The sequence below is a fragment of the Oncorhynchus kisutch genome, linkage group LG10, assembly GCF_002021735.2.
Source record: "Oncorhynchus kisutch isolate 150728-3 linkage group LG10, Okis_V2, whole genome shotgun sequence".
Taxonomy (NCBI): Eukaryota; Metazoa; Chordata; class Actinopteri; order Salmoniformes; family Salmonidae; genus Oncorhynchus; species Oncorhynchus kisutch.
The window spans coordinates 57,393,218-57,420,513 of NC_034183.2; the positions used below are offsets into that span (position 1 = coordinate 57,393,218).

The 27,296-nt window shown below is 44.3% G+C and overlaps 2 protein-coding genes across 3 annotated transcripts in view; both read right to left on the reverse strand.

Moving 5' to 3' along the window:
• pde4a (phosphodiesterase 4A, cAMP-specific) overlaps window positions 1-5,469 on the reverse strand; it is a 65,667-nt gene extending 60,198 nt beyond the window's left edge. Inside the window, exon 1 of the mRNA XM_031834168.1 lies at window positions 3,749-5,469. Within this exon, the coding sequence (XP_031690028.1) occupies window positions 3,749-4,044 (296 nt within the window). The 5' untranslated portion in view covers window positions 4,045-5,469. The remainder of the gene's footprint in view (window positions 1-3,748) is intronic.
• A 9,171-nt stretch (window positions 5,470-14,640) lies between these two features.
• On the reverse strand, window positions 14,641-26,981 carry LOC109897310 (ribonucleoprotein PTB-binding 1-like). 2 transcript variants are annotated; one of them, XM_031834188.1, is made up of 14 exons: window positions 26,603-26,980; window positions 25,159-25,225; window positions 24,530-24,999; window positions 20,980-21,171; window positions 20,750-20,870; window positions 20,036-20,136; window positions 19,484-19,562; window positions 18,958-19,145; window positions 18,736-18,817; window positions 18,485-18,624; window positions 17,976-18,047; window positions 17,705-17,812; window positions 17,062-17,121; window positions 14,641-16,959 (listed from the first exon to the last, which is right to left on the reverse strand). In XM_031834188.1, exons 1-14 carry the CDS (start codon window positions 26,915-26,917, stop codon window positions 16,825-16,827), a joined length of 2,130 nt encoding a protein of 709 aa, XP_031690048.1. In that variant the 5' UTR covers window positions 26,918-26,980; the 3' UTR covers window positions 14,641-16,824. The 2 variants fall into 2 exon arrangements, with proteins under 2 accessions (XP_031690048.1, XP_031690050.1); XM_031834190.1 differs by lacking the exons at window positions 14,641-16,959; window positions 17,062-17,121; window positions 17,705-17,812; ... (3 more) ...; window positions 18,958-19,145; window positions 19,484-19,562 and adding an exon at window positions 19,811-19,912 and having other exon boundaries at window positions 26,603-26,981.
• Window positions 26,982-27,296: the final 315 nt, after the last annotated feature.

Below are 27,296 nucleotides of genomic sequence, written 5' to 3' on the forward strand. Positions count from 1 at the left end.
GAGAAACAGAGAGGAGGAGAAGAGAGAGAGAGAGGAGAAACAGATAGGGGAGAAAAGAGAGAGAGAGGGCGAGGGGGAGAAACCGGAGAGAGAGAGAGAAACCGAGAGAGAGAGAGAAAACAGAGTAGAGAGAGAGAGAAACAGAGAGGAAGGAGAGAGAAGAAAACAGAGGACAGAGAGGGGCGAGAAAACAGCGAGAGAGGAGAAACAGAGAGAGAGAGAAAGAGAGAGAAGCGAAAGAGAGAGAGAGAGGGATGATTATTACGTTGCTAGTCATTTAATTTTGTTACAATGTATATTGTATACATTGTTGCTTTGGCAATATTGACAAGATGTTTTTCATGCCAATATAAAGACAGCTTGAATTTGACATTTGACATTTGAGAGGAGACGAGGGAGAGAGAGAGAGAACAGAGGGAGGGAGGGAGGGGAGGGAGGGAGGAGGGAGGGAGGGAGGGATGGAGGGAGGGAGGAGGGAGGGAGGGAGGGGGAGGGAGGGTGAGGGAGGGAGGGAGGAGGGAGGGAGGGAGGGAGGGAGGGAGGGAGGAGGGAGGGAGAAAAAAGAGAGAGAACCTCAAACACTCCAACACACTCTTTCACACACACACACACACACACACACACACACACACACACACACACACACACACACATTCAGGAGAAACATCTGGGGGTATCAGTGTGTCACATGGGAGGAGCAGCTTGGAATAACAGCATGAAGGCCTGCCTCTTTTTCTCACTCTAGCTTTCCTACACATAAACACAAACAGTACACAGACTCACACACACACACACACATTATCTCTTATGCTTCTGTGTTGAATATGTGAAAATACAATTATACAACATGTGAGTCAGTCAAACAGAGGTTGTGTTCAGGTGTCCCTGTTCTTTGAACATTTGGGAAATAGCAGCTCAAGAGTTGCCAAAGAAGCCATCGTCGTATTGATGAAGCTAAAGATTGATATTGGACTGGGAGGACTTTTAATTGTTGAGAGAAACAACAGTCAGATATAGATGTTTGTCTGACTTGGCTCATCCAATTACAATGGTTCATTAGGAAAGCTTTAACAGAGTATAGCTTTCAGTCCTGATGATGCTTTCCTGTGCAACTGTTACTATCTAGAAAAAAACATAAGTACTTATGTGGTAGTTCTATCGCCATATTGGATTGAAGCATAATGCATCACTATTTCATAACCTGTGGGCTATGTCTCTGTGCCACTGTGGCAATAAGAAAATGAAGCATTGTCAGTAATGCCCAACCTAGCCTTGTCCAGAACCGAGCTTCCCTAATCAGAAAGCCTGGCGATGTCAATGGCCATGATCGAGAGCATCAAAACCGTGATGTACCATGGGTAAACTGTGACGGACTGAATGACTGATATCCTGTCGATGTGGAGGGGGCTCGGCCCTCCATTTCTTGTTGTCCATGATCAGCTTCTTTGTCTTGCTGACATCGAGGGTAGGGTTGTTGTCAGGGCACCAAACTGCCAGGTCACTGACCTCCTCCCTAAAGGCTGTCTCATCGTTGCTGGTGATCAGGTCTACCACCGCGGTGTCCTCAGCAAACTTATTGATGGTGTTGGAGTCGTGCGTGGTCCCGCAGTCGTAAGGTGAAGAGGGAGTATAGGACGGGACTAAGCACGCATCACTGAGGGGCCCCCATTTTGAGGGCCAGTGTGGCGGATGTGTTGTTGCCTACCCTCACCAGCCCGGGGGTGGCCCGACAGGAAGTCCATGATCCAGTTGCAGAGGAAGGTATTCAGTCCCAGGGTCCTGAGCTTTAGCGATGAGCTTGGAGGGCAATATAGTGCTGAATGCTGAGCTGTAGTCAATAAACAGCATTCTCACATAGGTGTATATCGGTCCACTAATACAAGACTAGTAAAGGCACTACTTTTGTGAGATTTTTTCTTCATATATATATATATATATTAATGTATTATTAATAGTTTTTTTATTATTCTGATGTTTCAGGGATGCTGCAGCACCCTCAACACCCCTACTTCCTGCGGCTATGACGTTTTGTGTCAAGAACTGCAATGCTGCTGGGTTTTTCACGCTCAACAGTTTTCCGTGTGTATCAAGAATGGTGCACCACCCAAAGGATCCATCCAGCCAACTTGACACAACTGTGGGAAACATTGGAGTCAACATGGGCCAGCATCCCTGTGAAAAGCTTCCGACACCTTGTGGAGTCCATGCCCCTACGAATTGAGGCTGTTCTGAGGGCAACTCAATATTAGGAAAGTGTTCCTAATGTTTGGTATACTCAGGGTATGTGCATACTGTATTCTCGACATAGCTCTTCATATATAACTACTGCTGTACATACCTTTTTAGTATTTATACCCAGAGCTCTAAAAGTATTGGGACAGTGACTTTTTCTGGGCTCTGTCCTCCAGCACTTTGGATTTCAAATTATATAATGACTTTGAAGTTAAGTGCAGACTGTCAGCTTTAATTTGAAGGTATTTTCATCCATATCGGTGAATAGTTTCAAAATGACACCACTTTCATACATAGTCCCCCCATTTCAGGAGACCAAAAGTATTGGGACAAATTCACTTATATGTGTTTATTAAAGTAGTCAAAAGATAAGTATTTGGTCCCATATTCATAGTACACAATGCCTACATCAAACTTCTGACTCTTACACATTTTGTGGATGCATTTGCTGTTTGATTTGGTTGTGTTTCAGATTTTTTTTGTGCCAAATTGAAATGAATGATAAATAATGTATTGTGTCATTTTGGAATCACTTTAATTGTAAATAAGAATAGAATATGTTCATAAACACTTCTACACTCATGTGGATGCTACAATGATTATGGATCATCCTGAATGAAATCGTAAACAATAATGAGTGAGTAAATTCACACTAGCAGGGGAGTACATGACAAATAAACACTTTATACGATTTCTTGAAATGTAACATCCAATAAAAATGTAGCAGCTAGAAGCCAGCGTAACATTTGAGCCGTTTCGGGCTAATATAAAAGTCCCCAGACCTCCAAGAAGGCGTGACAACAGAGTGATTTTGAGGTATAGCTACGCTACCAAGGCTATAGCCAACCCAACCCAGGTCAGTTCCACCCTTCAGGGCAACAGAATCTGCTGGTTCTCATGATTCAATTCAACAAGAAAGATGATATCATACTGAGGCACGCAAGCCCTGAAATGAGAACCACCGCCTGCAGGTGATGCACCTGACCTGTCCAGGTATGTTACATGGAGATGACCTCTATGTGAACTCTACCCATGGATGGTGTATCAGCTACGCCTACATTGCAAATAGCCGAACGTTTCAGTGGAAGATTATCTGAGTCAAGTATGCACGCACGAACGCACCCACTAGACCTTTGAATCCATTAGAAACGCGCAAAACAGATGTATTTCTGTTATCTATATGATATGTTTGTCATGGTCATATGTCAGGTCTAGGCTACTCTTAAAGCGTTATTGCTATTTTCCCTTGTTATTCCTGTTTTTGTGTGGGCGGGCGGGTTTACAGACAGTGCCAATCCGAGTGCTTAAACTCATGTTCTCTGACATGCCCAAAACGCATAAAGCATCACCACCGAGAACCCACGCGTCCCGCCTCCCAATACCAAATACTTCATATCAGTTAACCCTTCCGGCATACTTTAACACAGAGCACCACCCACTCATTAGTAGTGGCTCTATGTATGCATATGTACGGCGATTGTAATGTTTGGAAATGTTTGTTGGATGCACGTCATACCGTTTATTTCCAACACAATTGCCGATGGAGGGGTTCGTGGTTCCTTGGAACGAGGATGGCCAGGACATCCGACACTTCCTCAGCCCCGGTCTGTCGCTCGTGTCCATGGCATTAGAGCGCTCTATCCCTCGGTGGTGATGGCGGTCGGTGTCAGAGTATCCCCGGTGTTTGATTTTGATGGGGGTCCGTGGCTGCCTCCAAAGATGTTGCGGAGGCTTTAGGGTCGCCTGCTCCCGGGGAACGGGAAGCGAGAGAGAAAGGCTCTTTTTCGAGCATGGTGGTGGTACTTCCATCATAGTGCAAATTCAAATATCCCTTTTATATCTCAAGTTATTGACACAAATAATAATATGGCTATATATTCTTTGACTTCAAATTACTAACCTATTAGCGTCCATCATTGCCACTTAATCGTAGCCTACCCTGTGTACTTGGGTAGACAAAAGTGACCAAGTCAAGTGCAGTCCGATGTTATATGTAATATTCTAAATAATAACATGTAAACCTTTCGACCATTATCACAGTGGTACTGTCAGGCAGAGAATGTGACGAAATTCACCCAGAAAGTGTCTTTCTTTTGCCTACCGTTTATCCAATTAAATCCCAAACCAAAAGTTAATCTCTCTTCTAAATGTAAAACGCTTCCCTTCTTTTTTGCTGAGAGCTTCGCCAATAGTTAAAGTATCCGTCTGGTAGGTGACGATAGCCCCTCACGGGTGCTTCCCCTGAAGTTTGACGCCTTGTCGCCCATTGCGCACTTGATCACTTTAGTTACAGAGCAATCTATTGCTTTTATCTGCTCCTTATTGCAGAATCACAGACCGTTGGCTCTTGTGCGATTAGGGATATTATTGCTGCTCTCGACCGCACATGTCTGTCAAAGCTCGCTCGTAACAGTTCGGTCTCCAGCTGTAGCCATAAAAAGTAACACAGAATACCGTCGTGCATCTGGAACTACATAGGCTGAGCCGCACGCGCGGAGCCCACTGTCTCGACTTTCATCTATATTAAAATGTTTGATCCAATTATTTCAGTTTGAGATTAAATTAGATTTCGAGCAATAGAACATCTCCATGAATTACATAATTTCGGTTGTCTTTGGAGTTGTGGTTGTGCCTGTATCCAAAACCCACGCGATGTTATTTCCTTTGCCGCTCTTCTTCACACAATGCATTATCAAAAGCAAAAGGCTACCAGAAAAGCATTGACTCTCGAAGTCCTGTAGTCGCTGCTTCCATTATCTGTCCATTGTCACGTCTGAACTGCAGATTGACGACAAATGTTACATTAACCATAACGCATCATCAACCCCTCCAGTCTCTCGCTTCTTTCTCGCTCTCTTTTTTTCTCTCCAGCAAGCCCACACTCGCGGCTCCTGTCCAGTTGGTTTATCTCTTGGACTGAAAGGAATTTAATAACGTATTATTAATTCCCTCATATTGACGATATTCTCCTGGAAAGCCCTCGACATAAAATCAAAAGAACTGATGTATTTTAATAGCCTACTAAATCGTTTTTCACCACTGTCTGCTTTCAGTGCACTGCCGACGTGGTCAAAAGTGTAAGCCGTAGTAAATGGATAACCACCTCTCACAAAACGCGCTATTTGTTGTATCCGTTTTAGCTATTTGTCGCAGTCGTTCCACTGATGCGAGCTGTCACTTACGATTTCTCTGACCGTTTTCAGCATAATTGGATCATATCTGGACACGCAGGGTTGAAACCAAGCGCACTCTCAATGCAAGATGCGTTTGTAGAGCGCAATCACAACTGCAGTTCTACAACCTTCCGTTAATCATAGCATTAAACATATTATCGTCTCATCTGCTGATGCATAATGATCAGGGATTCTCAGCTCCACTTTTTATTAAATCTCCAGGCACCGTGCGCCATCGAATTAAGTATTTGTAATACCACATATGAGCACGTCTGTTTACCCATAAAAGCATTAAATCATTTGCTTTTTAATCTGCAGAAATGCTCTCGATTTAAACATCTTTTTTGCTTATCAGTTAGATATTCTACAGCTGTGGAGAGAGATGGCTATAGGCTACATGAATCATTTAAAGTCCCAGTGCAGTCAAACACGTCATTTTCTGTGTTTTATATATATACACAACATGACCAGAAGTATGTGGACACCTGTTTGTCGAACATCTCATTCCAAAATCATGAGCATTAATATAGAGTTGGTCCCATTGCTGCTATAACAGCCTCCACTCTCCACTCTCCTGGGAAGGCTTTCCACTAAATATTGGAAATTTGCTGCGGGAACTTGCTTCCATTCAGCCACAAGAGCATTAGTGTGGTCAAGCACTGATGTTGGGCAAATAGGCCTGGCTCGCAGTCAGTGTTTCAATTCATCCCAAAGGTGTTTGACGGGGTGGAGGTCAGGGCTCTGTGCAGGCCAGTCAAGTTCTTCCACACAGCTCTTGACAAACCATTTCTGGATGGACCTCACTTTGTGCATGTGGGCATCATCATGCTGAAACAGGAAAGGGCCTTCTCCAAACTGTTGCCACAAAGCTGGAAGCACAGAATAATTTAGAATGTCATGGTTTGCTGTAGTGTGAAGATTTCCCTTCACTGGAACCAAGGGGCCTAGCCCGAACCACGGAAAACAGCCCTAGACCATTATTCCTCCCACCAAACTTTACAGTTCACACTATTCATTGAGGCAGGTAGCGTCCTCCTGGCATCCGCCAAACCCAGATTAGTCCGTCGGACTGCCAGATGGTGAAGCGTGATTCATCACTCCAGAGAATACATTTCCACTGCTCCATAGTCCAATGGCGGCGAGCTTTACACCACTCCAGCCGATGCTTGGCAACGCGCATGGCGATCTTAGGCTTGTGTGCGGCTGCACGGCCATGGAAACCCAATTCATGAAGCTCCCGACAAACAGTTATTGTGCTGACATTGCTTCTAGAGGCAGTTTGGAACTTGATAGTGACTGTTGCAACTGAAGACAGATGATTTGATGAACTTCAGCACTCGCCGGTCCCATTCTGTAAGCTTCTGTGGCCTACCACTTTGCAGCTGAGCCGTTGCTGCTCCTAGACATTTCCACTACACAATAACAGCACTTACAGATTCAGGTTCAGAAAACTTTTAATGTCCTCAGATGAAATTCATCTTGCAGCATAAAACATATCACATCTAAAAATTAAAATAAGTAGCAAAGGATATTTACAAACAAATAGGCAGAGTAAGTGCAGTTTCATAGTGCAAGTGCTAAGTGCAATTAGTCCAACATTTTGGCTCTAGCAGGTCCGATATTTGACGAACTAACTCGTTGGAAAGGTGGCATCCTATGATGGTGCCACGTTGAAAGTCACTGAGCTCTTCAGCATGGGCCAATCTACTGCCAAAGTTTGTCTATGATGATTTTATGGCTCTGTGCTCTAATTTATACACCTGTCAGCAACGGGTGTGGCTGAAATAGCCGAATCCACTAATTTGAAGGGAGGGGTGTCCACATACTTTTGCATATATAGTGTATTTCCACACTGTGAGGTTGGAATAGTACTGTGAAATTGTGAAAATGATGAAAATGCAGTTTAGTGTAAGAGCTGTTTGAAAAGAACACCTGAAATGTCAGCCTGTTTTGTTGAGTTTTGGCATGCAGTATAAGTTAATAGATCAATAACAAATAGAGTTTCAAACCTTTCAGGTTACATATCCCTCCCATTAGGCTCGTCCAATTAGGCCCCTCACTCAGACCACTCCCAGACAGTCCTAGCAACATTCTTGTTTGAGAAATTGTTTTTCGCTAAGAAGCTATTTTCGTTTATTTATTGTCTCTTTTTTTTACAGTAAGGAACTTAATTGTTACCCAGAAATGATTTCATATTGAGATCAGTGCCCATCATTCAGGGCAGGTGGGACATCTTTTTTGGGGGGGAGCTTGCCTGTTTTGCATGTTATTTTGGCATTAATACGAGTCACATATCAGTTTTCAAACTATGTAAAAAATAGAAATATATAATTTAGTGAATAAATCCGCATACAAACATGGTCTCTTTTTTGTTTTCTTGAGTAAGGCAGCTCCAAAATGCAGGTGTTTCAGCCGAGCTCAGTGCTTTCTGTGGTGGTGGGGCGGGTCAGCAGAAAATAGGAGTGTTGTGCTGTGCTGTGATCAATGTCCTGTCACTCATGGGGAAACTAAGTCACCAGTCCTTAGTAAGGGTAGACAACGGAAGTGGCGAATAAACAAGCTCAGACTGGGAAAATACGTTTTGAACGGTCATCCAACCCGGCTTTGTCCATTTTTCTCTTTCTTTGATGCCAAAATTTGCCCAAGAAGGACCGCTGCGCCACCTTCCTGTTTAAGTGACCACGTCACCACAACGTGAGTCCAAAAATGTCTTATATGCTGCTGCATAAATGATGTAATATGCCAGGGAGATATGTATACTGTAACTAAGAAAGTAATACAAAGTGTATGTTGTGTAATAAGCTGCTAGTTGCCCATGTGAATCACCCTAATAATTTGATCTATTTTCACGTCTTAATTTCGTCTAACGTTCTAACTGTTCTGACTCAGTGGTGCACATGTAGCCTACAACCAGTTTTTGAGAAATGTCCTCATCTAGTATTGTAAGAGCTTTCATTGTCTTCTTCTTTGCCCCCTTTATTTATCCAATGGTTCTGACTTGGTGAACAGGGAAAATACTTTAAGAGCAGCCCATTTTTCTGCACATTTCAAAAGTGCTGAACACATAGTTCTATATATTTTGTCTTTATTTTATTTAACTAGGCAAGTCAGTTAAGAACAAATTCTTATTTACAATGACGGCCTACACCGGCCAAACCCAGACGAAGCTGGGCCAATTGTGCACCGCCCTATGTGACTCCTAATCACGGCCTGTTGTGATATAGATTGGATTCGAACCAGGGTGTCTGTAGTGACGCCTCTGGCACTGAGATGCAGTGCCTTAGACCGCTGCGCCACGTCCATTTTAGCTCGCTCGTTAATGTCTTAAACTAAATGCCTCTTATCTGCTCATCGTTCCTTCAACTGTCAGTAGAAACCACATTTGTTTAAGCAAGTCAGTCATATCAGCTATGTTTGTAAAAAAAAGGCAGTAAACGAGGCTGAATTAATTGTTTCGCTGGCTGACAGCCAGGTGTAGCGGTAGTAAGGATTCACTCCATTGTGTTGGAAAGAAAGCTCTGCTGTTGGGATAACTTTATGTAGGTCCTAACAGTTAGTGGGCACCGCTTGTTACCATTATAGTGCAATTAATGTATTGTTTAGTGTTGTGTTGTGTCGTGTCGTGTCGTGGCTTTGCTGGCATGCATCTACAAAATGTGGGGGTATTTGCTCCACCAAGATTTACATGCTAAAATCGGCACTGACTGAGAAAAAAAAAACAGCTGCATTGGGCCTTTAACACAAAAATAATGGAACCTTGTATATTCACATTTTATAAGTCTAAATGCATTCTCCAAATCATAACCAAGATACCTGAGCCCTGTAAGCACAGGACAAGGAATCTACACAGCGTCAAAAGAACTCCACAGGGACATGAGCCCATATTGACTCCAATGCTTCCCACCGTTGTGTAAAGTTTGCTGGACCATTCTTGATACACACAGGAAACTGTTGAGCATGAAAAACCCAGCAGTGTTGCTGTTACATTGTAGTCATTTAGCAGACACTCTTATCCAGAGTGAATTATAGTAGTGAGTGAATACATTTTTCATTCTTATCCCCCATGGGACTTGAACCCACAACCCTAGCGTTGCAAGTGACAACTTCTCTACCAACTGAGCCACACGGGACCAGCTCTTCACACAAACTGGTGATCCTGGCATCTACTACCATATCCCGTTCAAAAGCACTTAAATCTTTTGTCTTGCCCGTTCACCCTCTGAATGGCACACACACAATCCATGTCTCATTGTCCGTAAATACTGTACCTGCTGTACCTGCTATGCTGATGAGGGGACATTATGAACACTACCATAGATACCTGCTATGCTGATGAGGGGACATTATGAACACTACCATAGATACCTGCTATGCTGATGAGGTGACATTATGAACACTACCATAGATACTTGCTATGCTGATGAGGGGACATTATGAACACTACCATAGATACTTGCTATGCTGATGAGGTGACATTATGAACACTACCATAGATACTTGCTATGCTGATGAGGTAATGTTATAATCAGATACCTGCTATGCTGATGAGGTATCTTTATTAAAGCTACCATGTAAATACCGAATGTGCTAATGAGGTAATGTTATAGACACTACCTTATAAATACCCGCTGGTAAGTGAGATAGGAAGCAATGTGTATGAGTTTACTAGATTCATGAAAAGTGACGATCCATTCAGACCAGCCTTGCTGACTGAACTTTCATAAACTTTATTACATGCTGCTGGCGAAATGACATGGAGATTATTCACATTTATCCCCCTGTAGAAATCTCACATTAGTCCTCTGAATATAGTGCATGCGTGTCTGTCTGTCTGTCTGTCTGTGAGAGAGAGAAAGAGATAGAGAGCCCAACATAAACCAGTGCCTGCTGGGTATTTGAAGTTTTGGAATATTGACATTAAGATGATTCCGGAAAAGGAGTGCTCTCGCTCTTTGATCACCAACACATGAAAGACTCCTCTATTTATATCATGCCAAGAAAGCCCTGTGTCTGTCTGGCCTCTGTCCCAAGCTGTGTATAGTGTAACATAGTGTAGTGTGAGCACCAGAGAATTCTGGGCATTGGAGTTCCTCTTAGGGAGGCCCATGAAACATTAATCCACACCACTTTTCTGACAGTGAATAATAATCTGGCCTGGCCACTCACTTTGTGTGTGTGTGGTGATCACGTGTGTGTGTGTATCAGTAAATACGTGGTTGATCATTTGTACTGTAGGACAATGGGTGGTGGAAGGTAGTCCATACATGCTCATATGCCTATGGTGTCAGAGAACAGCCACCATGTGAATGCAGCCGTGCATAAGAATGTAATAGATGTATTTCCCTCCAGCGAGGTATCTGATGTATTTTGTATGACGTGGTTTGATACCAACCTAGAAATAACCTGTCTACATCTTCTTTTTCTGCAGCGCTGCAGTGATGGGGAAGCAGCGTGTTTCATATTGGCTATGAGCCCGTGACCGACCTGCATCATCCTCCTTTAAACTCCATTTGAACCTGCATTGCAGTGTCTCTCTGTGTGTGTTTGTTCCAGGGCCGAGGTGGGAAAGAGAGAGAGATGACATGATCTAAAGTATTAGGAATTGGAGACCTTGAGGAGACTGTGGTTTACTTTGGGGACTAGCTGAGCAACATCGATGACTTTAAAAGCCAGATAAGTAGATTTAGGAGCTTCTTAAGACCATATTGATGAGGCTGAGGGGCTGGAGAGGATATCTGAGAGCAAGATCCAGTAGCTGACCCTTCCGCAAGGCTGTCCAATATCCTCACTGCCGCTCTCCCATCTCCCCCATCCACTGCCATGGCTTCTGTTTCAAACACAATTAGTAGTGATGCTGATACTGCTTCTGTATGGAACATGGGCATTGGACACCACGGATGTGGCACCACTAAAATGGAGAGTACATGATAGAGCAATTGATTTTTATTTTAACTTTGGAACCAGAGGGGCTGGACCCATTGGCCACCACATAGAGATTCCTGATTAATAAAACATTGCAGGCAGCCTTACATTTTTCACATCACCTACCAAAGCTTTTATACAGTCAGCAATGCAAGCCATGTAGTGGAAAGGGGGGGTTCGAAAGGTATTCATGCTAAAAACAGCTCCTGTATCTGAAAATTATTTTAATGGGGTGATTTGTAAACCCCCTAAAAGTCTTTGGTTGATTGAGTGTTCAATTGTGATTTCACTATACTGATTATAAACATAATTGATCCTGCAGAATAGGCACACTTCATGTCTGTAAGTGTAGCACAGGGAAAACATTGTTTTCTCTGCTGCTGATATTTAAACTGCAGTCCTCTGCACCTTTTCTATCTCCCTCCCTCCTGTATTTTGGAAAATCACAGGTTTCCGCAGCCTTCTGTGTGCAGGGTGACTGCGTGGGTGGAAACATGGAAGGCAGAAATCTAAATGTGTCTGACACACCGTCCACTGAGCCGCGTTTGGTGGTTCCCCCAGAGCGCTCTGGTTACAGACAGCAGGCACCACAAGAGAGATTAGGGGCACTAAAAGTATCAACAAATACACAAAATGAAGGTGTGCAGATTTATCGTTTCCAATATGCTGAAATGACGGAAACATCTGAGCAACGTTCCATTTCTATGGTAACATTTGTTTCCTTTGTCATAAAATTGATATGAATGTTCCATTTAAACAATATGAGAATGGTGTTCAGCCAACGTTCGCTGCCTAACTGTAAAATCACAAACATTTCCTCTACATGGCATCTAATTTGTTTCACCTCAGTGCCCCAGTCAATAACACTGCTGCTTCTAGCGGTTGTGACCAGGAGACAGTAACAGCCAACCAAAGTCACCTTGTAGCCTGATTACAGGATAGAGGACCGGCCTCTTCAGTCCCCCTTGTTTCGTACAGTAGAGGAGCTGAGGGGGTGAAGGGCACCATCAGTAAAACGTTAGGCCACGGTGTGCCCCAACCCAACGGTGTGCCCCAACCCAACGGTGTGCCCCAACCCAACGGTTTGCCCTAACCCAACGGTTTGCCCTAACCCAACGGTGTGCCCTAACCCAAACGGTGTGCCCCAACCCAACGGTTTGCCCTAAGACCACGGTGTGCCCCAACCCAACGGTTTGCCCTAAGACCACGCTGTGCCCTAACCCAACGGTTTGCCCTAAGACCACGGTGTGCCCCAACCCAACGGTTTGCCCTAAGACCACGCTGTGCCCTAACCCATCGGTTTGCCCTAAGACCACTGTGCCCTAACCCAACAGTTTGCCCTAAGACCACGGTATGCCCCAACCCAAAGGTTTGCCCTAAGGCCACAGGGTGCCCTAACCCAACGGTTTGCCCTAAGACCACGGTGTGCCCCAACCCAACGGTTTGCCCTAACCCAACGGTTTGCCCTAAGGCCACGCTGTGCCCCAACCCAAAGGTTTGCCCTAAGGCCACAGGGTGCCCTAACCCAACGGTTTGCCCTAAGACCACGGTGTGCCCCAACCCAACGGTTTGCCGTAAGACCACGGTGTGCCCCAACCCAAAGGTTTGCCCTAAGACCACGGTGTGCCCCAACCCAACGGTTTGCCCTAAGACCACGGTGTGCCCCAACCCAACGGTTTGCCCTAAGGCCACAGGGTGCCCCAACCCAACGGTTTGCCCTAAGCCCACGGTGTGCCCTAACCCAACGGTTTGCCCTAAGACCACGGTGTGCCCCAACCCAACGGTTTGCCCTAAGACCACGGTGTGCCCCAACCCAACGGTTTGCCCTAAGACCACGGTGTGCCCTAACCCAACGGTTTGCCCTAAGACCACGGTGTGCCCCAACCCAACAGTTTGCCCTAAGACCACAGTGTACCCTAACCCAACAGTGTGCCCCAACCCAAAGGTTTGCCCGAAGACCACGGTGTGCCCTAACCCCACGGTTTGCCCTAAGACCACGGTGTGCCCTAACCCCACGGTTTGCCCTAAGACCACGGTGTGCCCTAAGACCACGGTGTGCCCTAAGACCGCGGTGTGCCCTAAGACCACGGTTTGCCCTAACCCCACGGTTTGCCCTAAGACCATGGTGTGCCCTATCCCAACCGTGTGCCCCAACCCAACGGTTTTCACAAGTATCCCAGTGCTGATGCCCTTAACCTCATCAGCGCTTTTTCTGCTGTAAGACAAGGAAGCAGTAAACCAATTTTATTGGACAAGCTCAGGTAGTAGTACTTCCGTGTCAAAACATTTTCACCCAACTGGACAACCATGATGTCCACAATACAATGTACCCTAAACACCAGTCATAACTCCCGCCTATTACCCACTGACTAGTCAGAGGGAGAACTGGGCAAAACTAAGAGTTAACATTTCCAACTCATGTCAGTCTCTCCATTGGGATTTCTCTCCATTTCGTATTGACATTTATCCTCACCAAAAATCTCACTGGGTTTGTGTTTATTGATAAGTCATAATTAAATCTTAACCTTTGGAGTTGACACAACCACAGCCATGGCTTTGGGAGGCTTGGGAGTCAGGCTGCGTCAACCAGTGTGATTTTCCAGAGCCACGTTCACCGAGTAAAGACTAACATCTTTGAGTGTCTGCAACTCCAGGACTGTAATGTGCATGTCGGAGAGATGCTTTGTGGCCCAACTGCACAACAGACCCAGAAACAAGAACATAACTATCCTCACATCCATCCTACACAGCAGTCATGACAGAAGCCATACTTGGTCAGTTTGTATCTGTATTCTGAAGCCATCTATTGTATCATTGATTTACCTTGACAGTGGTTTCAAGGTAGTCAATGAAAACATCAGTTGATGAATAGCAGAATTGGTGGTTTATGAAAGATTGAAAAGCAGTCCTTGTGCATAGGGTAAACCTACAACCAAAAATGAGTGCAGGTCTGCATGCCAACCATCTGGTATTTGGAATTATGGGGTTGCTTTAAGACTTATTATAACCCAGTAGCATGAGTTCAGGACTCTTAAGTTTATTCATTTAACAGTTAAGGATTATGGAGGTAATGTTATAAATAACATAGCCCAAAGGGGGACTAGAGAGCCATAGGGGTAACAATAATTTATTTACAAGTTTGACCTGTGTCCCTCACTTTGAGGTAGGAGGGGGCTCAGGTGTGGTGGCTGCATCCATGGCAACTAAACTTTGCAAGTTAGTGTTTTCCTGAGTTAACTGAGCATAAAAACATAACACAAGTGCTGTCTAACAGCCAGCCTATTGACCATGGAAATTAACTGACGACAAAAAGTTTAATTAAATAACATTTACTTGCGCCAAAACAGACACATATGGCAGTACAGATGACAGACAGCATGTATGAGGAAAAACAAAAGCAATCTTAATTCATATCGTCGAGCAGCACCTGTTGGTCTATACAGAACATGGGGAAATCTACCACCAGACAGGTGGCTGCACTTGGTAATGGTCACTAAAAAACAAAATATTGAGCAGCAGTTTCAATCTTAAAACAGACCAGAGGCCAAAGATATGATTGAGAAAACAAGAGTTTAGGACTCAAGAGGAAATGATCAAGCTTTAAAGTAGGTACACGGCAAAAGAAAGGGATGTGGTCAGAAGGCCCACAGAGGGGGAAGATGAGATGACAGAGGGGGAAGATGAGATGACAGAGGGGGAAGATGAGATGACAGAGGGGGAAGATGAGATGACAGAGGGGGAAGATGAGATGACAGAGGGGGAAGATGAGATGACAGAGGGGGAAGATGAGATGACAGAGGGGGAAGATGAGATGACAGAGGGGGAAGATGAGATGACAGAGGGGGAAGATGAGATGACAGAGGGGGAAGATGAGATGACAGAGGGGGAAGATGAGATGACAGAGGGGGAAGATGAGATGACAGAGGGGGAAGATGAGATGACAGAGGGGGAAGATGAGATGACAGAGGGGAAAAAAAGAAAAAAAAGTTGAGGCTCAAGTGTAATTGCAGTTCCCATCAGAAGTCAAGAGGTAATGGTGATCACAATCAAAATGTCAACCAGATTATTCTTCAGACTAAGAACTCAATCACTGACCAATCATAAGCTTAATTTCCATGCAAACCTTCCGAGGCAGACCTAGTAAACACCTGTTAAGAGTCACTGGACACTCCCATCGTATTAACACTTCAGATTGGAAGTCAACTTCTCCTGGACTGGAAAACTGGATGGAAATTCTACCAGTTTCAGTTTGTCAGCCATCAGTGTGAAACTGTCAAGCTTTATTTAATTTCAGTTAAGCCTGAGGATCAACAGCCCCCCCTGCTGGTCTACAGGGGAGGGACAACAACAGGGGAGCCAACCTAGCCATGGCTCATTAATAAATGATAGTACAGTTAATTAATGTTTAGGCTCTGGGTGGACAGAGGCCACAGATGTCCCTGCTTACTGTCATAATCTGTAGATATTAAAGTCTGGATAAGGCACAGCTACCATCCCCTCCAAACGAACAAGAGCAAATCAGGTGCCATGGTGGTTGAGATGCAAATACTCAGCCGACAAAGAGCTCACGTCAACACAGAATATACAAGATTCTGCAGAGAACAGAATGGGGGGGGAAACAAGTGAGAACCGTAGAAATTCAACAAACCTGGAGAATTGTGATCTGCCCGTGTCCTCCAAGTGCAACAACAAACACTCAGTGCAGAGAACAGGCTCCCAAATGAGACGGAGGGGTGGAAGAGTGAAGGGTTGAAAACAGCATATTCCAGACTAGTTGTGTAAGGGGACAGTTTTTCCAAAGGACAAAAGACAGAAAGGCAGTACTGCTACACAGATCTACAGGAATCCAAGTAAAGGCCTGAATCCTGTCCAGACAGTCAGTACATAATCCCTGTAGGAGGAAGGCGCGCAAAAAAATTAAAACATCCCATCAAACAAACTAATGAACTATATACAAAAATATCAGGAGGCAAAACTTTAAAATAGAAACCCGTTGACATCACCACAACAGGAAGAAAAAACTAATACAAAATATAAAACCTAAAATAAAAAGTGCTTAGCCAATCAATGAAGGGAATACACAGAAGGAAAAAAAAGACCTGAAATCAGATGTTAATTATTTTCTTATAGTACAAGGTAACTCCCAGTGTGTAAACAAAAGGGATTTCCTGATAGAAAAAAAATAAGACGTTAAAAAAAAAGGATAAAACTTCATTTACAAGCACTGAAAACATATTTACAACAAAAAACATCAAAACTCCCACACTGGCACGCATTGTTATGTCCCGATTAGCGACAGGCTGCAACCCCAGCGCGCTCCAGGGGGGGGGGGGGGGGGGGGGGGGGGGGGGGTCGCTGGCAGGAACACAAGTGAGAGACCACTGGACCGCCAAGCCCAAACCTAAAAGCTGATTGGAGGAGCTCCGGGTGGGGGGAAATGGAGCCATCTCCTGGCTGTTAACTGGCATCTCGTACAAGAAGTGTTGATTGGTTTCCATTAGAAGATACGCTTGCGTTTCAGGTAGGAGTCAGCATAGTGGCCCCCAAGGCCCTGGGAGTGTTGTCCCACGTAGCCCCCTTCTGGGCTGGGCTCTGGAGACGGGATCAGACGCTTGTGACCACCAATGGGAGTCTAGAGGGGGCAGAGACATAACCACTGTAAATGCCATGGTGAAAAATGGAGACAGAACAGGACATGGCAGACCAACCGACAATGACAAAGAGGCACACTGACCTTCATCCCCAGACCAGATGGGTACATGTTCAAGTGGCTCACAGGAGGCATGCCCACAGCCTGAACAGACAAACAGTGTTCAGGGATCAAAACAGCACCACAATGCATTGGTCTCATCTAAAAAAGTCACAATGTACGTTTTGATCTTCAGTAAAGACGGGCGGCTTGGGTCTTTGTGCGCAAAACTAAGAGGAACAACCAGGTACAGTAAAGCCTGATCGATCCCTTCAACTTCTACACAGTCCACTCAAACAGAAAGATGCTATATCGAACAGCCGCATGGGACTTCACAGGATTCTGCAAGACACTCCTCCGCCATTTAGTTTGTCATTGTTCTGCCAGCATGGCTACTGTGGTTATGCAACCATGTGCGGCTTCAAGCATATCAGATAATGTGTTGTCCACATTCGTATGAGTGGACCAAGGACAAACAGATTAAGCCAATAATTTCACTTAACATTTTCAGCCCTACTGTTTCATAACTTAAGATTGTCCCCAACATGGGTGCTAGGCTAGCCAACAGATGTCAAGACCTCTCCGCTAAGTCTAAATAACAGAGGGCAGCCTTTATATTTTGAGCAGACACTCAACCCTCATTCAATCTGTTGATTACATTGGGAAGGAAAAGTGTGTGTGACCCTACCTTGTTGAGATGGCTGGAGGGGAGGCTGTAGTAGGAAGACGAGGGCGGGCTGGGGGGGTAACTATAGCGGGAGGAGGCCTGCTCACTGTAGCCGGGGTGACCAAACCACTACAGAGACATTCATAATGTTATTCTATGCTGCATGTACAGTTATACATGTATATATTAAAAGGTCAAAAAAGACCACAAAGTGGAGTGGAAATTGAAAAGGCAAAAAGGTGCCACAGCTTGAAGGTTGGATGTGAATAGTGGAGATGGTTTAGTGTCTTACCTGCTGTCCGAACCCTGCCAGAGCTCCAGTGTCCAGAGCCTCCTGCTGTTCATACAGATGGCCCAGAGGATCCTGGGAAGAGAGGAGCCAGACGCCATTAAACCTGCTGCTCATGTAACCAAGTTAAGGTCGTACCGTACTCTTACTCCACAGCTGCAAGCATTTTGTTGGCACATCTGGCTAGTACGTTGTCAAGCGGGCAGTCCCGTGTTTGCGAGGAGAGGACCCTAGGTTCAAACTATTGTGAGGACACGGTAGCCAGACAGGAAGTGGTGCTGATAAGCAGGCCCACTGTGTTCCGTCACACTAGAAAAAAGTCCATGCACTGACTGGGCAGCCAGGGAGGTAAAAAAAAAAAAACACCGGTGGCCACAATGACCTTAACCAAGACAGCAGTGTCCTCAGATATCAAATAAACATCAATGAGCAGGCATTCTATCACAACATCAGATGAGCCAGGCCAGGCAGTAGGGCTGGACATTAAAGGTTAGAGGATAAGAGGGACCTACCTGGTGTATTGGGGGGTAGTCTGGGGTGTAGGACTCCTGGTAGCGCAGCCTGTAGTTACAGTGGATGTTCTGTGTGCGCTGGTTGGAGGAGTTGCCTAGCGCTGGTCTCTTCCTGTAAGGGTGGGGCCTGCAGTTGGAGCCTGAGTGAAGGATGGCAGGAATGGAAAAGGAGAAAAACCCTACGGGTCAATACTGGGATGGAACCAGAGCCAAACTTCACAGGCTGCAGACAGTTGGAAGGGGCAGCTCACCTGGGGATGGGAACAGGCTGTGGACATTGAAGGGGTTCTGGGGAAGATTCCCATCATTGGGAGGGTGTCCTAGTATGGACACCTATTGAAGACATTAATCCAAAATATATATTTTTTAATCTGGGGACTTGATGTTATGTAATGAGGCACAATGACTTGAGCATCCCTGCTAGTAGGGACAATATTAGAAAAGTATACAGAGCATTTCAATCATCATCATACCCCAGGTGCTGTAAGCCCCTCTGCCCCCATCACATCACCCAGGTGGGAGATGGACATGCCCTGGAGAGTTGGGGAGGGGTTCTGGGAGAAGCTGGTAGGGGACTCTCTGCCCAGGGGGTGACCCATAGAGTGGGGGTTTAAGGGACCCATAGTGTGTGACTGGAGGCCCAGGGATGGAACCACACCGCCTGGGGACACGAGACAAACTTATTAATTTAACACCATCAAAGCAATGTAGAGTACCCTGATATCACACTGAAAATCAATACAACACCACAGTAAATAACCTAGATGTAATAAGTACTGCCCAAATCCACGACATGTGTACAGAACCTGCAATGGAATCACTAACAGAGCAGCAGGGCTAGCATAGCATGCAAATGCTCAGCATCAATGTAGAGCATCGCTCTATGTGATAAATAAGCTAAACTAGAGAAACAGCCACTAGTGAGTTGTTTAGGCAATACAAATACACTTTAGACATGCCAATAAGGAATTGGGAATTGCGATGAATGGAAGGCCAAACCTTGAGGCAGGTCTCCCAGCAGATGGACTCCCTGCTGGAGAGGCATAGCAGCCAGAAGGTTGTCCCCCATCAGTCCTGCCTGTAGGAGACACGAGTTAAACACACGCTTCAGTGACCCACAAGATGCTAAAATAGTCTACATACCAGATATTTACTGAAACAAAATGTCACATTAAAGAATTCACAGTAAAACACTTCAAAAACAAACCAGTTGCATATTAATTACTAGAAAATCACCTCAAAAAGAACACAGCAGAAAGAAAGGCTTTCCAGAGGAAGAGCATTTACCAGCTTTGGTTTAGGGAGCAGCCCCTTCACGACAAACCTATACCACACACACACTCAGTGATCACTCACACAGGGAAGTAGTCCATTCTCTTTACTGTGCAGCACCTGAGCCCAGAGAAGATGATTTCCCAATAAGGCTTGCTGATAGTAGAGGAGAGAATAAAGTAGGAGAAGTGTGGATGAGAGACTAATGAACCAACAAAAGAGGGGAGAGGAGCTAGAGGAGAGAGGTGGTGAGTATGCAGGGCATGGTATGCAGGGTACCTGTTGAACTTGGGCCTGGTTCTGGAGGAGGAGCTGGAGCAGAGCAGCAGAGAGGGCGGGGTTAGCCAGCAGCGGCATGGTGGGAGCAGCACCAAGGAGACCTGCAGAGAGACCATTTGACCGTAAGACCTGACAACCTATTCATTCACCATGCATTTAAAGGTGCAACATGCATCCTTGTTGCTAAAAGTCTAATAGTTTCAGTTCGTGACAAAACATGCAAGTGTAGAGAATCATTGTGTGATCTTAACTGATGTGAAATATATTTTCAGCTGGTGTACAAACTCAAAAGAAAGAGACAAAAACTAAATCCTTAAATGAGAAGCATAGAAATTGCGCACATAGAAAATATCTACCACTTCTTAGACTTCCTTACAATGAGAATGACAGAGCTATAACTCACATTTCTATGTGAATTTGGTCAGGTCGCCAAGAAAGATAACTATTGTAGCTTAAAAGCACGTGTCAAACTCATTCCACAGAATGTCTATGGGTTTTGGCTCCTGCTTTGTACTTGATTGATGAATTAAGGTCTAATTCGTAAGGAACTCACCTCACCTGGTTGTCTAGGTCTTACTTGAAAGAAGAAAAAACAGCAGACACTAAGTCCACCATGGAATGAGTTTAACACACCTGCTTTAAAGCATAAACAGCAGGGTAAGAGACTCATACCATACATCGTCTTCCTTTAGGAAATGGCATGATCTTACTCACCTTGTTTCCTGCCCTGGGTGAGGGGGTTGAGCAGCATCTTGAGGGTGGCAGGGTTACTGAGGCCTGTGAGGATCTGCATGGCTGTGGGCTCAGGGAGGAGACCTTTACCTCTGTTCAGGGCCTGTGGAGAGGGAAGAGGAGAGCCATTCAGAACAGTTGTTTTACCACAGTAACATAAGGGAGTAATAGTTCAAACATATGGTCTGGTGTTGCAACCAAGAAGTCTTTACCATGGTCTGGGCAGCGATGAGGGCAGCCAGCATGCTCCTTCCCGGGGGTCCAGGGGCACAGAAGGAGACACGGATGTGGGTCCCACCTAGCGCCCTGCCGTCAGCCTCTCTCTGCACCTGCTCAGCAATCTCTGCCGAGGAGAACTCCAACATGGCAAACCGTCGGAAACTGTCATCCTGGCCCTGAGCCAACTGAATAAAGGGAAAATTAAGTTAAATATGCATTCCTTATGCAATCAGTCCAAAACTAATGACTACATTTGCCATTTAAATAGGTTTACACAGAATTCAGTCATATTAAACATCTTGACATTTTTAAAAACAGCATCTACACCGATTTCCTCACCACAATTAGTAGAAAGGATTATTTGATACAATGGTAGAGACTAGAGGTCGACCGATTATGATTTATACCGATTATTGGAGGACAAAAAAAGCGGGTGCCGATTAATCCGATTAATTTGTAATAATGACAATTACAACAGTACTGAACTAACACTTTAACTTAATATATCAATAAAATCAATTTAGCATCAAATTAATAATGAAACATGTTCAATTTGGTTTAAATAATGCAAAAACAAAGTGTGGAGAAGTAAAAGTGCAATATGTGCCATGAAAGAAAGCTAACGTTTAAGTTCCTTGCTGAGAACAGGAGAACATATTTTTATTTTTTTAAATATACATATATATATTATTTAACCTTTATTTAACTAGGCAAGTCAGTTAAGAACAAATTCTTATTTTCAATGACGGCCTAGGAACAGTGGGTTAACAGCCTGTTGCATGCAGAGTCAGGGTATATGCAACAGTGTGGGTCGCCTGAAAGTTGGTGGTTCCTTTTAACATGAGACTTCAATATTCCAAGGTAAGAGGTTTTAGGTTGTAGTTACAGTATTTTTATAGGACTATTTCTCTATACCATTTGTATTTCATATACCTTTGACTATTGGATGTTCTTATAAACACTTTAGCATTGCCAGTGTAACAGTATAGCTTCAGTCCCTCTCCTCACTTCTACCTGGGCTCGAAAAAGGAAAACATCGACAACAGCCACCCTCGAAGCAACGTTACCCATGCAGAGCAAGGGGAACAACTACTCCAAGTCCCAGAGCGAGTGACGTTTGAAACGTTATTAGCGCGCACCCCGCTAACTAGCTAGCCATTTCACATCGGTTACATCAGCCTAATCTCGGGAGTTGATAGGCTTGAATTCATAAACAGCAGAGCTGCTGGCAAAACGCACGAAAGTGCTGTTTGAATAAATGTTGATGAGCCCGCTGCTGCCTACAATCACTCAGTCAGACTGCTCTAGCAAATCATAGACTTAATTATAACACACAGAAATAGGAGCCTTAAATCATTAATGTGGTCAAATTCAGAAACAATCTCGAAAACAAAACGTTTATTCTTTCAGTGTAATACGGAACCGTTATGTATTTTATCTAACATTGCACAACCTTCAATGTTATGTCATAATTACGTAAAATTCTGGCAAATTAGTTCGCAACGAGTCAGGCGACCCACACTGTTGCATATACCCTGACTCTGCGTGCAATAAACGCAAGAGAAGTGACAATTTCACCTGGTTAATATTGCCTGCTAACCTGGATTTATTTTAGATAAATATGCAGGTAAAAAAAATATACACTGCTGTTTATTGATTTTAAGAAAGGCATTGATGTTTATGGTTAGTTGCACGTTGGAGCAACAGTCCTTTTTCGTGAATGCGCACTGCAACAACTATATGCAACGCAGGACACACTAGATAAACTAGTAATATCAACCATGTGTAGTTAACTAGTGATTATGATTGATTAAGTTTAATGCTAGCTAGCAACTTACCTTGGCCTCCTACTGCATTCGCGTAACAGGCAGGCTCCTCGTGAGGCAGGAGGTTAGAGCGTTGGACTAGTTAACTGTAAGGTTGCAAGATTGAATCCCCGAGCTGACAAGGTAAAAATCTGTAGTTCTGCCCCTTAACAAGGCAGTTAACCCACTGTTCCTAGGCCGTCATTGAACATAAGAATGTGTTCTTAACTGACATGCCTAGTTAAGATTAAATAAAGGTGTAAAAAAGCCAAAATCGTCATCCAAAATGACCGATTTCCAATTGTTATGACAACTTGAAATTGGCCCTAATTAATTGGCCATTCCGATTAATCGGTCGACCTCTACTAGAGACAGTAGGTGGTATTAAACTTAATCATGCCCAGCGGCATTCTGTAATATAAAGTAGAAAAAAATACTTCGGACTTCATGTTCCCAAATCTTCTCTCCAGTTTGCCACAGCTACTACTAGAGTCTCAACGTTTAAAAGCAATTACCAATAAATTCTCTCCAGTTTGTCAATCTACAAAAAAGGCAATAAACAATGTAAGACCAAGTGAGCTATTAAAAAAAATGTGCTTCATATTCCTGAGTTAACCTGTCCAATAGTTAAATTGCCTCACTCGCACTATTACGCAACAGTGTTCTGCCAGACCTCAAACTACCGTGCCCTAATGGTATATGAATGACTGTGTGCTTATGGTGCCAAAAGAACACCCCTGTCTCATTCCAGAAAGGCCTGTAGGGCCAGAGGCCTGCTGACTGACACCACCTGGGAGTCAGATGGTCATTTCCATAGAAACCAGCAATGCTCATTGCTATAGAAACAAGTGGCCACAGGAAAAGCAGGTCAAAGGTGAGGGCTCGAAAGCCAGATTCATACAAAAATACTCCCACCTATAGCGACCTCCTTTATGTGAACTGCCCAAGACCCTGCCATCACTATAGATGCCCCATGTTACATAACACAACCATCTGAACCCTGTAGCACAGCTACCTCAAACACACTTGCTCAGTGTAAACAAAAGCAGTTGCAGTGTTTCCCCTACATGCACTTAGCAGCAGTCCACCACCGTTTTTAAATCATGGCCACCACTGAAAAATTGTAATTAATGTAATAAAAATATTTCAGGATGGTAAAACAGTCCGTTTCAACCAGATATGAAGTATGTAGACAAGACAATGGAGCTCTGATCTTTAAGAACTAACAATCAAAGTATAAACAGTCCGGGACAATCACATTTAAAAATGTCATTGCATTGGCACTCCATTGATTTTGTTATACGTTTGAGTCACCCAGATAGCATAAGAAAAGGGTATAAGAAAAGGGTATAAGCAACAACAAAATGTGTAGAACTGCAAGAAATTAGCTTTAAAACAAAATGGTGTTTGAGGCCAAGAGGGCCTCTAATACCGTGCTATTAGCCATGTACACGCTAACTCTGCCACCGCTGCTTCAACAAAAAACCTAGGGGGAAAACAGTTGGAACAGCTTTCATGACTAACAAAGTAAAAAGGTGTGCCAAAAGTACAAGCAGGTATGTTCTGCTTGCTACTAGAGTATACTGGAGCCACTCCAATACAAATTGAACTGAGAAAAGCTACTAGATATATACTATTCATGAGAGCCAGATACATGTTAAATCCTCTGAAAAATATCAGTGCAAGTTTGTGTGAGAGGTCTTTGGAGTTCCTGCGCACGTGTTCACATGTGACTGACCTGGCAGAAGATGGGTGCGTGCGTGTCGGCCAGGGCATTGCTGAGGTCCTGGGCAGTCAGCAGGCTGGGGGGCAGACGGTCCACACAGAGACACCTGGAGTGCAGCAGGGGGAAGGTGAGGGAGCCCACCTCAGTCCAGTGGACGTACAGCATCCTGGAGCCCAGCTGCTTCCCCAGCAGCTCAGACTTAGCCCTAGCCGCAGAGTCCTTCTTCATGTACTCCACGAAGCCGTAGCCCTTGGAGTGGCCAGTGGAGGCGCTGTGGACCAGGAAGCAGCGCTCTAGGTTGCCGAAGGGTCTCACCAGCTCCTCAAACTGCTGCTGGGAGAAAGCGTGGGGCAGGTTGGCAATGCACAGCAGCGCGTCGGTGGGCTGCAGCTGCACAGAGATCTCCCGCTCCCGCAGCATGTGCTGGTGGAACTCTTTGATGGCACATTGTGCCTGCTCCCCATGGAGCAGTGTGACAAAAGCTGAGGGGAGAAGAGAGAATATGAGCTAAGACTTTGTGAAGAACTATGTGGAAGGTTACATTGCTCAAAATAGGAAGAGAGTTGAGGAATCTGTTTGTCTAGCTCTGTCAGAGAGCCTGCTGCATCTAATTAGTCTTACATTTGTCTTTTTTTACCTACCTGTTCCCTTGTATTTGTCCACAAAGCAGTACTTCAAGTCATAGCTGCGCAACAGCTCATGTACCTCCTGAAAGGTAGAAAGTATGATGAGCTACAATCAGTGTTTCCCTACAATTTTCCACAGAACTCTCCAGTCAATATTTTTAAACGCCCTACTTGGCCAGAGATGCCCTACCAACGGTGGAGTATTGTAGGCATAAATTCTGCTTTAAACTAGGTGTTAGACACTACAATCACTTGAAAACATGACAAACTAATATGATGTGTGAACATCCCTAATCTAAAGCCATCTGTTGTGTAGCTCCATCTGTAAGTCTAGTTTTATTCACTGACCTGCTTTTCCATTCATTTTCCAAGCATGTTGCTATCAGTTTAAGTGTCCAATTAGGGATAGTGTGACATTGGCAAGTGCTTTCCACAACAATATTTGAGGTTAGACCATCTGTAGTACCTAAATGCTCAGAAGTATTGATCAAAACAAGTTAGGATGATTGCTTACAGCAGGTGTCTTTGCCAATATGAAACAAAAGCAAAATCATCCCCAGCTATCTGGCAATGGTGTAAAAAAGTTGCCCATTCACTGTGCTAGGAGAAATGTTGTTCCACAATGCTTTGCCTGTTCCACAAACGAATCGCAATGCTGTCTAGCATTTTCTGAAAGCGGCTACGTTGCCTCTACACCTTCAACCCTTTGTCACTGCTACTCACGTTCCCATCTCGAACTCCCAATATATGCACCCAGGCAAACAATGAAACGCGCACAGGCCACAGTTCCCCACGAGTCAAGCATGTTCCAACTTTTTTTATTTTTTATTTTTTTACAAAATGTTCCAGGGCAATGAAGTTTGTTTCAATGAGGGACATTACCTGAAAATAATTTAACGACAGACTTTTGAACCAGTCACATACAATGTATGTCAATCCATAGCCTGACAATTACTGGTCAAAACAAAACAAACAGTTCTGCTAACGTTAGCAACTAGCATTGCCTTTCCGCACGAGGATTTTAATTATGCACTTTCAACTTGTCAATCAAACACGCGTGATGCTGGAATGGGCAATTACAGCCAGGCCGTGAATAACCACCAAACATCACCTACCACGTAGCAATACTTTGAGAGCGCAAATAGAAGTTTATTGGCGAAATAATTAGGAACTACGATTAGTTCGCAAATCATTGTTATTTCCTAGGAAACTGTGCTAGCTAACGTTAAAATAAGATAGCTAACTAGAATAAAAAGACATCACCAAAAGTCAGCGAACTCCGTTAAATTACTGGTAATATAGGTAGATGTACATTTCATGGCACGGGTGTAGTTATTTATCTTTTACATAACGTTACTAGATTAACGAGCTGCACCCTGGGCTTGATCTGATGAAAATACTGAATCGCGTTAACTTTTTAACGTTACTGAAAACTAAAAAAAAAGTTTAGGAAATGTACCTGATTGCTAACATCGGATGGCAGGTTTTTAATTATGATTTTCCGGCGATTGTAAAACTCTCGACGAGTTCTGTCCAAGCGACTCTCAATCTCTTCAGGGCTAAGCGTCGTCAACTCTTCATCGACCCTTCGCTGACACTCGTTGTCCGATGATGCACCCCCATCACTGGGCTCGAGTTCGGGATCCCTGGACACCCAATTCTCGTGTTCGACAGCGGGGTCATAGTTTTCGTGAAGTGGACGGCTAGCGAAATTGGGCCCTGCATTTGGATTTTCTTCTCTGCCAGCTACGCTAACGGACACCGCGGCCGCCATCACCTTTGCCTGAAAGATTTCTGAAACTGACAACACCGTCAGATTTGAGCAGTTTAAACAATACACACATGGGCGCAACTCTGCTTCTAATTGGACGAGAAGATGCATTTTTTTTATACCACGTCACGTCATGAGCGGGGCGGGTAGATGTAGCTTGCCTGTCATAAATCAAAACCAGTTACGCCCACTACAAATTCAACAAACCCACATGATCCAGTACATTGAATTAAATTACCGGTATGAACATCTTAATAAAATCACTATATAATTTCTGATTCAATAGAAGTTGAGGTGTTTGCATTACATTCAGCTGTGTATGTCCCTGATTGACAGGAAATTTAATTTTATTTAGGAAAAGCTCAATGGGGAAATTATTTAC

Bases quoted from the DNA above. Each gene is read 5' to 3' on its own strand.
- LOC109897310 (XM_031834188.1), bottom strand. From the start codon at position 26,917: ATGGCGGCCGCGGTGTCCGTTAGCGTAGCTGGCAGAGAAGAAAATCCA. The intron at 25,226-26,602 runs GTACATTTCCTA...TCTACCTTTCAG, and splicing joins CATCCGATGTTAGCAATCAG to GAGGTACATGAGCTGTTGCG. The intron at 18,625-18,735 runs GTGAGCTGCCCC...TCCTTCACTCAG, and splicing joins CAGCCTGTTCCCATCCCCAG to GCTCCAACTGCAGGCCCCAC.